The sequence below is a fragment of the Carcharhinus amblyrhynchos genome, chromosome 1, assembly GCF_965287045.1.
Source record: "Carcharhinus amblyrhynchos chromosome 1, sCarAmb.v2.hapA, whole genome shotgun sequence".
Taxonomy (NCBI): Eukaryota; Metazoa; Chordata; class Chondrichthyes; order Carcharhiniformes; family Carcharhinidae; genus Carcharhinus; species Carcharhinus amblyrhynchos.
Window position 1 is genome coordinate 5,307,628 of NC_137324.1, and position 13,255 is coordinate 5,320,882.

The 13,255-nt window shown below is 46.8% G+C and overlaps 1 protein-coding gene across 1 annotated transcript in view; it reads left to right on the forward strand.

Moving 5' to 3' along the window:
- Positions 1 to 4,437: 4,437 nt before the first annotated feature.
- Positions 4,438 to 13,255, forward strand: part of LOC145348798 (retinol dehydrogenase 11-like) — a 36,886-nt gene continuing 28,068 nt past the window's right edge. Inside the window, exons 1-3 of the mRNA XM_080196866.1 lie at positions 4,438 to 4,680; positions 6,004 to 6,243; positions 7,693 to 7,782. Coding sequence (XP_080052992.1) covers positions 4,488 to 4,680; positions 6,004 to 6,243; positions 7,693 to 7,782 — 523 coding nt within the window. The 5' untranslated portion in view covers positions 4,438 to 4,487. The remainder of the gene's footprint in view (positions 4,681 to 6,003; positions 6,244 to 7,692; positions 7,783 to 13,255) is intronic.

A 13,255-nucleotide genomic window follows, 5' to 3' on the forward strand; every position in this document is an offset into this window, starting at 1 on the left:
GGGCCAGGAAATGGCAAATGGAATTTAATGTTGGCAAGTGTGAGGTGGTCCACTTTGGTAGGAATAATGGTAGGAAGGACTATTACTTACGAGGCGAAAAACTGCAGCAGGCGACGGTGCAGAGGGACCTCGGGGTCCTTGTGCATGAGTCGCAAAAACCCAGCTTGCAGGTGCAGCAGGTGGTCAGGAAGGCGAATGGGATGCTGGCCTTCATAGCGAAGGGGATTGAATATAAAAGTAGGGAGGTCTTGCTGCAGCTGTATAGGGCATTGGTGAGGCCGCAGCTGGAGTACTGTGTGCAGTTTTGGGCGCCGCACCTGCGCAAAGATATTTTGGCCTTGGAGGGAGTGCAGAGGAGGTTTACTAGGCTGATACCGGAGTTGAGGGGGTTGAGCTATGAGGAGAGGCTGAATAAACTGGGCTTGTACTCGTTAGAGTTTAGAAGAATGAGAGGAGATCTCATTGAGACGTATAAGATGATGAATGGGATGGATAGGATAGAGGTGGAAAGACTCTTCCCGCTCAAAAAAGACAATAGGACTAGGGGGCACAGCCTCAAGATAAAAGGGGGGCGGTTTAGAACGGAGTTGAGGAGGAACTTCTTCACTCAAAGGGTGGTGAATCTCTGGAATTCTCTGCCCGTTGAAGTGGTGGAGGCTGCCTCGCTAAATATTTTTAAGACGCGGGTTGATGGGTATTTGATAGGAGAGGGGATTAAGGGTTATGGGGAGAGGGCGGGAAAGTGGAACTGAGCAGCGACAGATCAGCCATGATCTTATTGAATGGCGGGGCAGGCTCGAAGGGCTGGATGGCCTACTCCTGCTCCTATTTCTTATGTTCTTATGTTCTTATGTTCTTATTCAAGGAATGTGTGTCTGGAGCTCTGAATGACAACGTTCCGATGAGACGAGGGGGTTTTGGTGGGTCGAGGGAACCGTGGTGCACAAAGGAAGTGTTGAACCTAGTCAGGAAGAAAAGGAAGGTGTTCAAGAGGTTCAGGGAATTAGGAGATGTTAAAGATCTTGAGGAGTATAAGGACTGTAGGAGGGAACTTAAAAGGGAAATTAGGAGAGCCAGAAGGGGTCATGAGAAGACCTTGGCGGGTAAGATTAAGGAGAATCCCAAGGCCTTCTATAAATATGTGAAAAGTAAAAGGATAAGAAGAGAAGGGATAGGACCTATAAAAGGTGAGGGGGGAAAGGTTTGTGTGGAACCAGAAGAAATGGCGGAGGTGCTTAACGAGTACTTCGCCTCAGTATTCACGGTGGAAGCCGATCTGGGAGATTTTGTTATGGATTTGCAGCAGAAGGAAAGGATTGAGTACGTGAACATTAAGGAGGAGGATGTGTTGGAACTTTTGAATTCTATCAAGGTAGATAAGTCGCCGGGACCAGATGGGATGTACCCCAGGATACTGTGGGAGGCGAGGGAAGAGATTGCAGAGCCCCTGGCGATGATCTTTGCGTCGTCAATGGAGACGGGAGAGGTTCCAGAGGATTGGAGGATTGCGGATGTAGTTCCTATTTTCAAGAAAGGGAACAGAGATAGCCCGGGAAATTACCGACCGGTGAGTCTGACCTCAGTGGTTGGTAAGCTGATGGAGAGGCTTCTGAGGGACAAGATTTACGAACATTTGGAGAGGTTTGACATGATCAGGAATAGTCAGCATGGATTTGTCAAGGGCAGGTCGTGCCTTACGAGCCTAGTTGAGTTCTTCGATAATGTGACTGAACACATTGACGAAGGAAGTGCCGTGGACGTAGTGTACATGGACTTCAGCAAGGCGTTTGATAAGGTCCCCCATGCAAGACTTCTTGAGAAGGTGAGAGGGCATGGGATCCAAGGGCCTTTGGCCTTGTGGATCCAGAACTGGCTTGCCTGCAGAAGGCAGAGAGTGGTTGTGGATGGGGCTTTTTCTGAATGGAGGTCAGTCACCAGCGGAGTGCCTCAAGGATCTGTTCTGGGACCCTTGTTGTTTGTCATTTTCATAAATGACCTGGATGAGGAAGTGGAGGGATGGGTAAGTAAGTTCGCTGATGACACGAAGGTCGGTGGTGTTGTGGATGATCTGGAAGGATGGCAAAAGTTGCAGCAGGACATAGATAGGATGCAGGACTGGGCGGAGAAGTGGCAGATGGACTTCAACGCGGATAAATGTGTAGTCGTCCATTTTGGCAGAACCAACGGGATGAACGAGTACACTATCAAGGGCAGAAGTCTGAGTAGTGTTGAGGAGCAGAAGGATCTTGGGGTCCGGGTCCACAGGACTCTTAAATCGGCCTCGCAGGTGGAGGAGGTGGTCAAGAAGGCGTATGGTGTACTGGCCTTCATTAATCGAGGGATTGAGTTTAGGAGTCGGGAGGTAATGCTGGAACTTTATAAGACCCTTGTCAGGCCTCATTTAGAGTATTGTGTGCAGTTCTGGTCGCCTCACTATAGGAAAGATGTAGAAGCTATTGAAAGGGTACAGAGGAGATTTACAAGGATGTTGCCTGGACTGGGAGGCATGCCTTATGAAGTTAGGTTGAGGGAGCTGGGACTCTTTTCCCTGGAGAGACGAAGGTTGAGAGGCGACCTGATAGAAGTTTACAAAATGTTGAGAGGAATAGATAGGGTGGACTCTCAGAGGCTATTTCCCCGGGTTGAAATGGTCGCTACGAGAGGACACAGATTTAAGGTGCGGGCAGGGAGGTTCAGAAGTGATGTTAGGGGTAAGTTTTTCACTCAGAGGGTGGTGAGTGAATGGAATCGGCTGCCGTCAGTGGTGGTGGAGGCGAACTCGCTGGGGTCTTTTAAAAGACTCCTGGATGAGTATATGGGGTTTAATGAGATTGAGGGTTATAGATAGGTCTGTAGGTTGGTAGGTGATGATGTGATCGGCGCAACTTGTGGGCCGAAGGGCCTGTTTGTGCTGTAGTGTTCTATGTTCTATGTTCTATGTTCCTTAATAATAATGGCAGGAATATTGATAACCGTGGGATGTTGCATAATCCCCTGTGTAAGGGGACTGGTCCAAAGGCTTATTGAAACAACACTAACAAAGAAAATGTCTACGGTAGATCATGGAGAGAGAATGAATTTATTGAAAATTGGAAATGAACTGGATGATGAAGTAAATAAAATAGCAAATGCTCCAGGAATTTGAAATGTGAGGATGGATGGATGTGTCAACAACAAATTAAAAAGAAAAGGGGGGAATTGTGAGCAATAGGTAAAGATGTTGTTAACACATATATTTGTAGAGCATGGAGAAATAGCTTAAAGTTAAATAGATTGGATATAGTTAGGCATATTGATAACCCACTTTATGGAAACAACTGTGAGTTTAGTCACAAACATAGGACATAAGGTTCGATGCTGCTAACACAGCAATAATTAGGGATAATAAAAAGACTGCCTGTAATGTAGAGATAACATCAGAGATGTGATGTGCAGTGAAGCATACACCACATCCTGCAGGAATGTAAGAGGCCCACGTTATAAAAAGCAAATGGTCTGCAAGATGTGTTGTTTATACAACTAAGCATAAAAGGGGGAAGGGGTCACTGAGATATTCGGGACAGCAGTGATTAAGTTGGCAAAGGATTGATTACTGCCAATCTGAACTGGACATGTAACAGTATTGGATAAGATGGATGAGTTTGCTAATGCACTCTTGTGATAACAGGAGACATTGTTAGATGGGGAGTAGAGGTGATAGGAACTTAGGGCACCTTGAGCCAATAGGAGAATGTCAACACATAGATGGGACAGGGACCACCAATTAGGAGAGAACATCACATTGCAAAGCCATCACAATGCTTGTAAAAAAGGTATAAAATGTGCTGCAAATCTATGTGAGGTGTGCCTATTTCGCTAGACACCCGGTCTTGCAAGAACGTCAAATAAAATCTTGCTCCTTCAGAACTTGACTTGACTAAATTGTTTAACTGTGAGCTGTGTTTCTCACAATTGGGGGCTCGCCCAGGTCCCTTTGCACCGTAGCATGCTGCAGCTATTCGCCCTTGAAATAGTAATCCCTCCTACTATTATTCCTGCCAAAGTGGATAACCTCACACTTGCTAATATTGTACTCCATCTGCCAGATCCTTGCCCACTCGCTCAGCCTATCCAGATCTCTCTGCAGATTTTCCACACCGTCCGCACAATTTGCTTTTCCACTTATCTTTGTGTCATCAGCAAATTTCCATACCCTACACTCAACCCCCTCTTCCAGATCATCTATGTAAATGGTAAATAGTTGAGGCCCCAGCACCGATCCCTGCGGCACTCCACTAGTCACCAACCACCAATCAGAATAGCTTTCAGAGGAGGCTCTGAATAATTTGCAATTTCATGACCTTACTACTTTGCCTGGCCAACTCACTTTATTCAAACTCCATGAAACCAAAAATAGTAGCAAGTAGCATGTTAACAGCTAAACGTTGAGAAAACATTTCCAACTGTGTGATCATTTGGACTCTGCACTGTCCCTTTCAGCTGCATTCATGGATCTGTCTCTGACGGACATGTTTCTGATCTTCTCCCCACTTTTCTCCCTGGCCTCTCACCCTGTTTGGTTCACAGTCTCAGTTGTCTTGTTTCTCATTGTCAGGTTGCAAAGCAGAGCACAGTGGAGACCGAGGGACTGTCCGGTGGATCTCACTGGCAAGACAGCCATTGTCACTGGAGCTAACACGGGTAAGAGCTTATCTCATCCTTGCTCAGTCAGTAATGCTGTCCCTTCCTGATTCTGAGCTCTTAGTTCAATCCCAACTCCAGGATCTCAGCCCGATAAATCCAGGCTGACTTTCCGTGGAGTGCAGAGGGACTGCTGCGCTGGAGGAGGAGCTCCGATGCAGCGTTAAACCAAAGCTCCATCGCTGGTTCTGGCAGCACTTTTTTTCTCTCTTTCTCTTCACACGCCTGTAGAGTCTAATTGGGGATGAGGGTGGGTGGGGGGAGAGGTGGACAGGGTGTGTCGGAGAGAACATAAGAAATAGGAGTAGGAGTAGGCCATCTAGCCCTTCGAGCCTGCCCCGCCATTCAATAAGATCATGGCTGATCTGTAGTAGCTCAGTTCCACTTTCCCGCTTTCTCCCCATAACCCTTAATCCCCTTGTCTATCAGAAACCTATCTACCCGTGACTTAAATATATTCAGCGAGGTAGCCTCCACCAGTTCAATGGGCAGAGAATTCCAGAGATTCACCACCCTTTGAGTGAAGAAGTTCCTCCTCAACTCCGTTCTAAACTGCCCACCCCCTTATCTTGAGGCTGTGCCCTCTAGTCCTGCTATCCTTTCTGAATGGGAAGAATCTCTCTACCTCTACCCTATCCATCCCCTTCGTTATCTTATACGTCTCTATAAGATCCCCCCTCAGCCTTCTAAACTCCAACGAGTACAGACCCAGTCTATTTAGTCTCTCTTTATAGTCCAACCCCCTCATCTCCAGTATCAGCCTAGTGAACCTCCTCTGCACTCCCTCCAAGGCCAATATATCCTTGCGCAAGTGTGGCGACCAAAACTGCACACAGTACTCCAGCTGCGGCCTCACCAGTGCCCTGTACAGTTGCTGGAGATTGGGAAAGTCTGTCTAACACAGTATCCCCTAGCTGCAGTGTGACAGGTAAGGGTGAAAGCAGGAGAGCGAAGACTCACCCAGCTGAATAGCAATGGAATTGTTTAAAACAGAAACTTGTGATTAAACATGTTGAAGAGTGCGGCCAGGGGTCGAGAGGAGGTAGTTTACCATTGTATGTTTACCCAGGATATTGTTAGAGAATGTGGGGAGACGGAATGTCCAAAAGATTCTCCCCGCCAAGAATCATCAACTCATGAAGCACAGAAAGAGGCCATGTGGCCCATCCATTCAGTGCTAGCTCTTTTACAGTACAATCCAGTTCATCCCACTCCCGGTAGCCTACTGTTGTTCAAATGTTGATCCAATGCCCTGAAGGAAAATCGTAGCAAAAACAATCATTGTTCTGTTGGCATGAACCTTTTTATTCTCTCGGTGCCCAGGTATTGGGAGGTACATTGCTCAGGACTTTGCCCAGAGAAATGCCCGTGTGATCCTGGCTTGCCAGAGTTTGGAACGAGGAGGGAGAGCAGAGCAAGAGATCCGCCGCAGGACAGGGAACAATAATGTTCACCTCCGCATTGTGAACACCAGCTCCATGGAGTCGGTTCGGAGGTTCAGCGAGCAGATTAAGAAGGAGGAGAAACGACTGGATATTCTTGTAAATAATGCAGGCGCCTCAGGTAAACATAAGAACATAAGAACCAGGAGCAGGAGTAGGCCAACGGGCCCCTCGAGCCTGCCCCACCACTCAATAAGATCATGGCTGATCTTTTTGTGGACTCAGCTCCCCTTACCCACCCGCTCACCATAACCCTTAATTCCTTTATTCAGGAATTTATCTGTCCTTGCCTTAAAAACATTCAGTGAGGGAGCCTCAACTGCTTCACTGGGCAGGGAATTCCACAGATTCACAACCCTTTGTGTGAAGAAGTTTCTCCTCAACTCAGTCCTAAATCTGCTCCCTTTATTTTGAGGCTATGCCCCCTAGTTCTAGTTTCAACCCCCAGTGGAAACAATGTTCCTGCTTCTATCTTATCTCTTCCCTTCATAATCTTATCTGTTTCTATAAGATCTCCCCTCATTCTTCTGAATTCCAATGTGAATAGCCCCAGTCTACTCAGTCTCTCCTCGTAAGCCAACCCTCTCAACTCTGGAATCATCCTAGTGAATCTCCTCTGCACCCCCTCCAGTGCCAGTATATCCTTTCTCAAGTAAGGAGACCAAAACTGTGGCCTTAGCAGCACCTTATACAGCTGCAACATAACCTCACTGTTCTTAAACTTCATCCCTCTAGCAATGAAGGACAAAATTCCATTTGCCTTCTTCATTACCCGCTGTACCTGCAAACCAACTCCTTGAGATTCCTGCACAAGGACACCCAGGTCCCTCTGCACAGCAGCATGCTGCAATTTTTACTATTTAAATAATAGTCCATTTTGCTGTTGTTCCAACCAAAATGGATGACCTCACATCTACCAACATTGTACTCCATCTGCCAGACCCTCACCCACTCAGAATATCTACATCTCTTTGCAGACTTTCAGTGTCCTCTGCACACTTTGCTCTGCCACTCATCTTAGTGTCATCTGCGAATTTTGACACACTACACTTGGTCCCCAACTCCAAATCATCTAAATCATAAACAATTGCGATCCCAACACTGATCCCTGAGGCAATGTGAAGACTTGTCTGTGTTCCCAGTCTGATCCTGCTCTCTGGAATTCTGTTCCCAGTCTAATCCTGCTCTCTGGAATTCTGTTCCCAGTCTAATCCTGCTCTCTGGAATTCTGTTCCCAGTCCGATCCTGCTCTCTGGAATTCTGTTCCCAGTCCGATCCTGCTCTCTGGAATTCTGTTCCCAGTCTGATCCTGCTCTCTGGAATTCTGTTTCTAGGCTGATCCTGCTGTCTGGAATTGTGTTCCCAGACTGATCCTGCTCTCTGGAATTGTGTTCCCAGACTGATCCTGCTCTCCGGGACTCACTCCCACCCTGTTCCCAGTCGGATCTCAGGCTGGAAACAGCAATGAAATCTCAGTGCAGTGTGTTTCCAGGGAGTGAACTGAAGGGATTGTGTGATGGTGAGTTGTTCTCGGTTTGGATTAATTGTTTCTGGCTTTCTTCTCTCTCAGGGTTACAGCTCACAACCACTCCCGAGGGGCTGGAACTGACAATTGCCACAAACTACCTGGGCCCATTCCTCCTAACAAACCTGCTGCTGGGTGAGTGTTTCACTCGTTTCTGCAACTCACACAGTTTAACAGGTGCAGAAAAATCAAACCATGGAGTCATAGAGGTTTACAGCATGGAAACAGGCCCTTCAGCCCAACTTGTCCATGCTGTCCTTTTTTTTAAACCCTTAAGCTAATCCCAATTGCCTGTATTTGTCCCCCATATCCCTCTATACCCATCTTATCCATGTAATTGTCTAAATGCTTTTTAAAAAACAAAATTGTACCCGCCTCTACTACTCTGTGTGAAAAAATTGCCCCTGTGGACACTTTTGTATCTCTCCCCTCTCACCTTAAACCTGTGCCCTCGAGTTTGAGACTCACCTACCTCTGGGAAAAGATATTGACTATCGAGCTGATCTGTGCCCCTCATTATTTTATAGGCCTCTATAAGATCACCCCTCAGCCTCCTACTCTCCGAAGGAAAAAGTCCCAGTCTATCCAGCCTCTCCTTATAACTCAAACCATCAAGTCCCAGTAGCCTCTGAGTAAATCTTTTCTGCACTCTTTCTAGTTGAATAATATCCTTTCTATAATAGGGTGACCAGAATACCAAGTGTGGCCTTACCACATGCATCAAGTTCATTTTTGCTGAAGGAGTCACTCAGAGATAGTTTAGCCAATTGAGTTCTGGGGTATTGGAGGAATTGGGGGCGGGGGGGAGGTTTATCTTCTGACGACGGGTTGGAGAGGCTGGACCTGTGTCCATTGGTGTTTAGAAGAATGAGAGCCGATCTTATTCAAACATAGAAAATCTTGAAGGGACTTTCCCTGGATTTGTTGACCCCTCACTGGAGTCAGGATTCCTCCTTCACTGGGGCTGATGACCCCCCAATGAGAAGGTGTTGGCTGTGAGGAGAGGTTGAGGAAACTAGGATTGTTTTTACTGGAGAGATGGAGGCTGAGGGGAGACTTGATAGAGGTTTACAAAATGATGAGAGATAGCGACAGGGTGGATAGTCAGAGGTTTTCTCCCAAGGGGGAACAGGTTCAAGGTGAGAGGAGGAAAGTTTAAGGGAGATGTATGGGGGGAGGTTTTTCACGCAGGGAGTGATGGGTGCCTGGGGATCAGGTAGAAAGTGGATTTGATATCGAGAATCAGCTATGATTGTATGAAATGGTAGAGCAGCTTCAAGAGGTTCAATGGTTCTCTCTCCCACTTATTACCTTTTAATATTTTCCAAATGATAAAAGGGATTTGAGCCATTGGATTTGCAAAGATGTTAACAGAACTGGGAGTTAGATTCACCAGGGCGAGGCTCGACAGACTGGAACTCACCACGAGGGATCTTTAAGAGAATGAGAGTTTGATGGGACAGAGGAAGCACTCTTTAGCCAGTGAGTGGAGAGATCGAGGAACTTGCTCACACAGGTAGTCGAATAGCAGAGAAATTGTTCAGGGGAAGCAAAGTAAGTACACAAAGGAGAAAGGAACAGAGGCACATGTTTGATTGTTGAGCTTTAATTACAGTGGAAAGAGAAAAACTGCAGCAGGCGACGGTGCAGAGGGACCTCGGGGTCCTTGTGCATGAGTCGCAAAAACCCAGCCTGCAGGTGCAGCAGGTGGTCAGGAAGGCGAATGGGATGCTGGCCTTCATAGCGAGGGGGATTGAATATAAAAGTAGGGAGGTCTTGCTGCAGCTGTATAGGGCATTGCTGAGGCCGCAGCTGGAGTACTGTGTGCAGTTTTGGGCGCCGCACCTGCGCAAGGATATTTTGGCCTTGGAGGGAGTGCAGAGGAGGTTTACTAGGCTGATACCAGAGTTGAGGGGATTGAACTATGATGAGAGGCTGAATAAACTAGGCTTGTACTCGTTAGAGTTTAGAAGAATGAGGGGAGATCTCATTGAGACGTATAAGATGATGAATGGGATGGACAGGATAGAGGCGGAGAGACTCTTCCCGCTCAAAAAAGACAGTAGGACTAGGGGGCACAGCCTCAAGATAAAGGGGGGGCGTTTTAGAACAGAGTTGAGGAGGAACTTCTTCACTCAAAGGGTGGTGAATCTCTGGAATTCTCTGCCCGTTGAAGTGGTGGAGGCTGCCTCGCTAAATATTTTCAAGAAGCGGGTTGATGGGTTTTTGATAAGAGAGGGGATTAAGGAGAGGGGAGAGGGCGGGAAAGTGGAACTGAGCCACGACAGATCAGCCATGATCTTATTGAATGGCGGGGCAGGCTCGAAGGGCCAGATGGCCTACTCCTGCTCCTATTTCTTATGTTCTTATGTTCTTATAAACACAAGATGGGCCGAATGGCCTGACTGTGGGCTATATAGTCTATAGCTGACATCTGGAGGTCAACTCTGCTCATCCTGACTGAATGTAGAATAATGTGGGGTGTGGACCCTGACATTCTCTTTTATTCATCCGTGGGGCGTGAGCGTCACTGGCTGGCCAGCATTTATTGCCCATTCCTAGTTGCCTGAGAACAGTTGAGAGTCAATCACATGGTATGGCCCCAGTGTCACATGTAGGCCAGACCCGGGTAAGGACAGCAGATTTCCTTCCCTAAAGGACACCAGTGAACCAGATGGGTTTTTCCGACAATGGTTTCATGGTCATCATTAGATTCTTAAAATTCCACCATCTGCTCTGGCGGGATTCGAACCCAGTCCCCAGAATATTAGCTGAGTTTCTGGATTGGTAAATTTGCAATAATACTACTAGGCCATCGCCTTGTGCAATATCGTGTTGAGTGGAATCTCTGTCCACTAACAATTGAAAGGCCAATTAAAATCGTGTTGACTGAGTGATTTTGTACTCATCACACAGGGATGACGTGTGATTGGCCAACAAGTTCTAACTGATTCTTCATCAAAGACCAAAATAAAAAGTCACAGAACACAAACACTTCCACTCGCAGTGGGTTTGTGGCTGTGTCAGCGCAGGGTTGTACCAGATTTTCTTTTGATTTCTGCAGCATTTCAAATTTGCTGAGGTGATTTTTAGGCCCTCCTCCTCCCTGGAAGGTTTGTCAGAGGATTACAGCATCCTTATTTACAAGGTGCAGATCCCTGTACGTCTCAGAAGAGTGAGAGGGAATCTCATAGAAACTTATAAAATTCAAACAGGATTAGACAGGGTAGATTCAGAAAGAATGTCTCCAATAATGGAGGAGTCCAGAACTAGGGTCATAGTTTGAGGATAACTTTTAGAACTTAGGTGAGGAAAAATTTCTTCACCCAGAGGGTGGTGAATGTGTGGAATTCATTACCAGAGAAAGTAGTTGAGGCTAAAACGTTGTCTGATTTTAAAGAATAATTAGATAAAACTCTTGGGGCTAAAAGGGTCAAGGGATATAGGAGGAAGGGGGGGGGGTCAGATTATTGAATTTGATGATCACCTATGATCAAAATGAATGACGGAGCAGGCTCGAAATGCCGAATCCTGCTTCTAGTTTCTATGTAAGACACATTACCCAGCAGATAGAGTCTGCAGGCACCACTCCAACTACCTCCACATGTCAGGGGTTCAGGGCTGCAGGCCAGTGACAGCATTATGTCAAATGGCCTCAGGGATTGATGTGCCTCAGGGATCAGTGCTGAGTCCACTATTATTTCTCATTTATATTAATGATTTGGATGAGAATATAGGAGACATGATTAGTAAGTTTGCAGATGACATTAAGATTGGTGGCAGAGTGGTGAGTGAAGAAGGTTAAAAAACTGCAGCAGGCGACGGTGCAGAGGGACCTCGGGGTCCTTGTGCATGAGTCGCAAAAACCCAGCTTGCAGGTGCAGCAGGTGGTCAGGAAGGCGAATGGAATGCTGGCCTTCATAGCGAGGGGGATTGAATATAAAAGTAGGGAGGTCTTGCTGCAGCTGTACAGGGCACTGGTGAGGCCGCAGCTGGAGTACTGTGTGCAGTTTTGGTCGCCGCACTTACGCAAGGATATTTTGGCCTTGGAGGGAGTGCAGAGGAGGTTTACTAGGCTGATACCAGAGTTGAGGGGGTTGAACTATGAGGAGAGGCTGAATAAACTAGGCTTGTACTCGTTAGAGTTTAGAAGAATGAGGGGAGATCTCATTGAGACATATAAGATGATGAATGGGATTGATAGGATAGAGGTGGAGAGGCTCTTCCCGCTCAGAAAGGACAGTAGGACTAGAGGGCACAGCCTCAAGATAAAGCGGGGGCGGTTTAGAACGGAGTTGAGGAGGAACTTCTTCGCTCAAAGGATGGTGAATCTCTGGAATTCTCTGCCTGTTGAAGTGGTGGAGGCTGCCTCGCTAAATATTTTTAAAACGCGGGTTGATAGGTTTTTGATAGGCAAGGGGATTAAGGGTTATGGGGAGAGGGCGGGAATGTGGAACTGAGCCACGACAGATCAGCCATGATCTTATTGAATGGTGGGGCAGGCTCGAGGGGCTAGATGGCCTACTCCTGCTCCTATTTCTTATGTTCTTATTATCTCCGATTAATGCTGCAGCTTTATAAGACCCTAGTCAGACCCCACTTGGAGTATTGTGCACAGTTCTGGTCGCCTCATTACAAGAAAGATGTGGAAGCTATTGAAAGGGTGCAGAGGAGATTTACAAGGATGTTGCCTGGATTGGGAGGCATGCCTTATGAGGATAGGTTGAGGGAGCTAGGTCTCTTCTCCTTGGAGAGACGAAGGATGACAGGTGACCTGATAGAGGTTTATAAAATGTTGAGAGGTATCGATAGGGTGGAATCTCAGAGCCTTTTTCCCATGGCTGAAATGGTCGCTATGAGAGGACACAGGTTTAAGGTGCTGGGGGGCAGGTACAGAGGAGATGTTGGGGTAAATTTTTCACTCAGAGGGTGGTGAGTGAATGGAATCGGCTGCCATCGGTGGTGGTGGAGGCGAAATCGTTAGGGTCTTTTAAGAGATTTCTGGATGAGTATATGGGATTGAATAAGACCGAGGGTTATAGGTAAACCTAGTAGGTAGAGATAAGATTGGCGCAACTTGTGGGCCGAATGGCCTGTTTGTGCTGTAGTTTTTCTATGTTCTATGTTCTGTGATTGCAAGGGGACTTTGATCAATTGGGCCAGTGGGCTGACGAATAGCAGATGGAATTTAATTTAGATAAATGCGAGGTGATGCATTTTGGTAGACTGAACCAGGGCAGGACTTACTCAGTTAATGACAGGGCACTGGGGAGAGTTACAGAACAAAGAGATCTAGGGGTACATGTTCAAAGCTCCTTGAAAGTGGAGTCACAGGTGGACAGAGTGGTGAAAAAGGCATTCAGCATACTTGGTTTCATCTGTAAGAGTTGGGACGTCTTGTTGGAGTTGTACAAGACATTGGTAAGGCCACACTTGGAATACTGTGTACAGTTCTGGTCACCCTATTACAGAAAGGATATTATTAAACTAGAAAGAGTACAGAAAAGATTTACTAGGTTGCTACCAGGACTTGATGGATTGAGTTATAGGAGAGGCTGGGTAGACTGGGACTTTTTTCTCTGGAGCGTAGGAGGCTGAGGGGTGATCT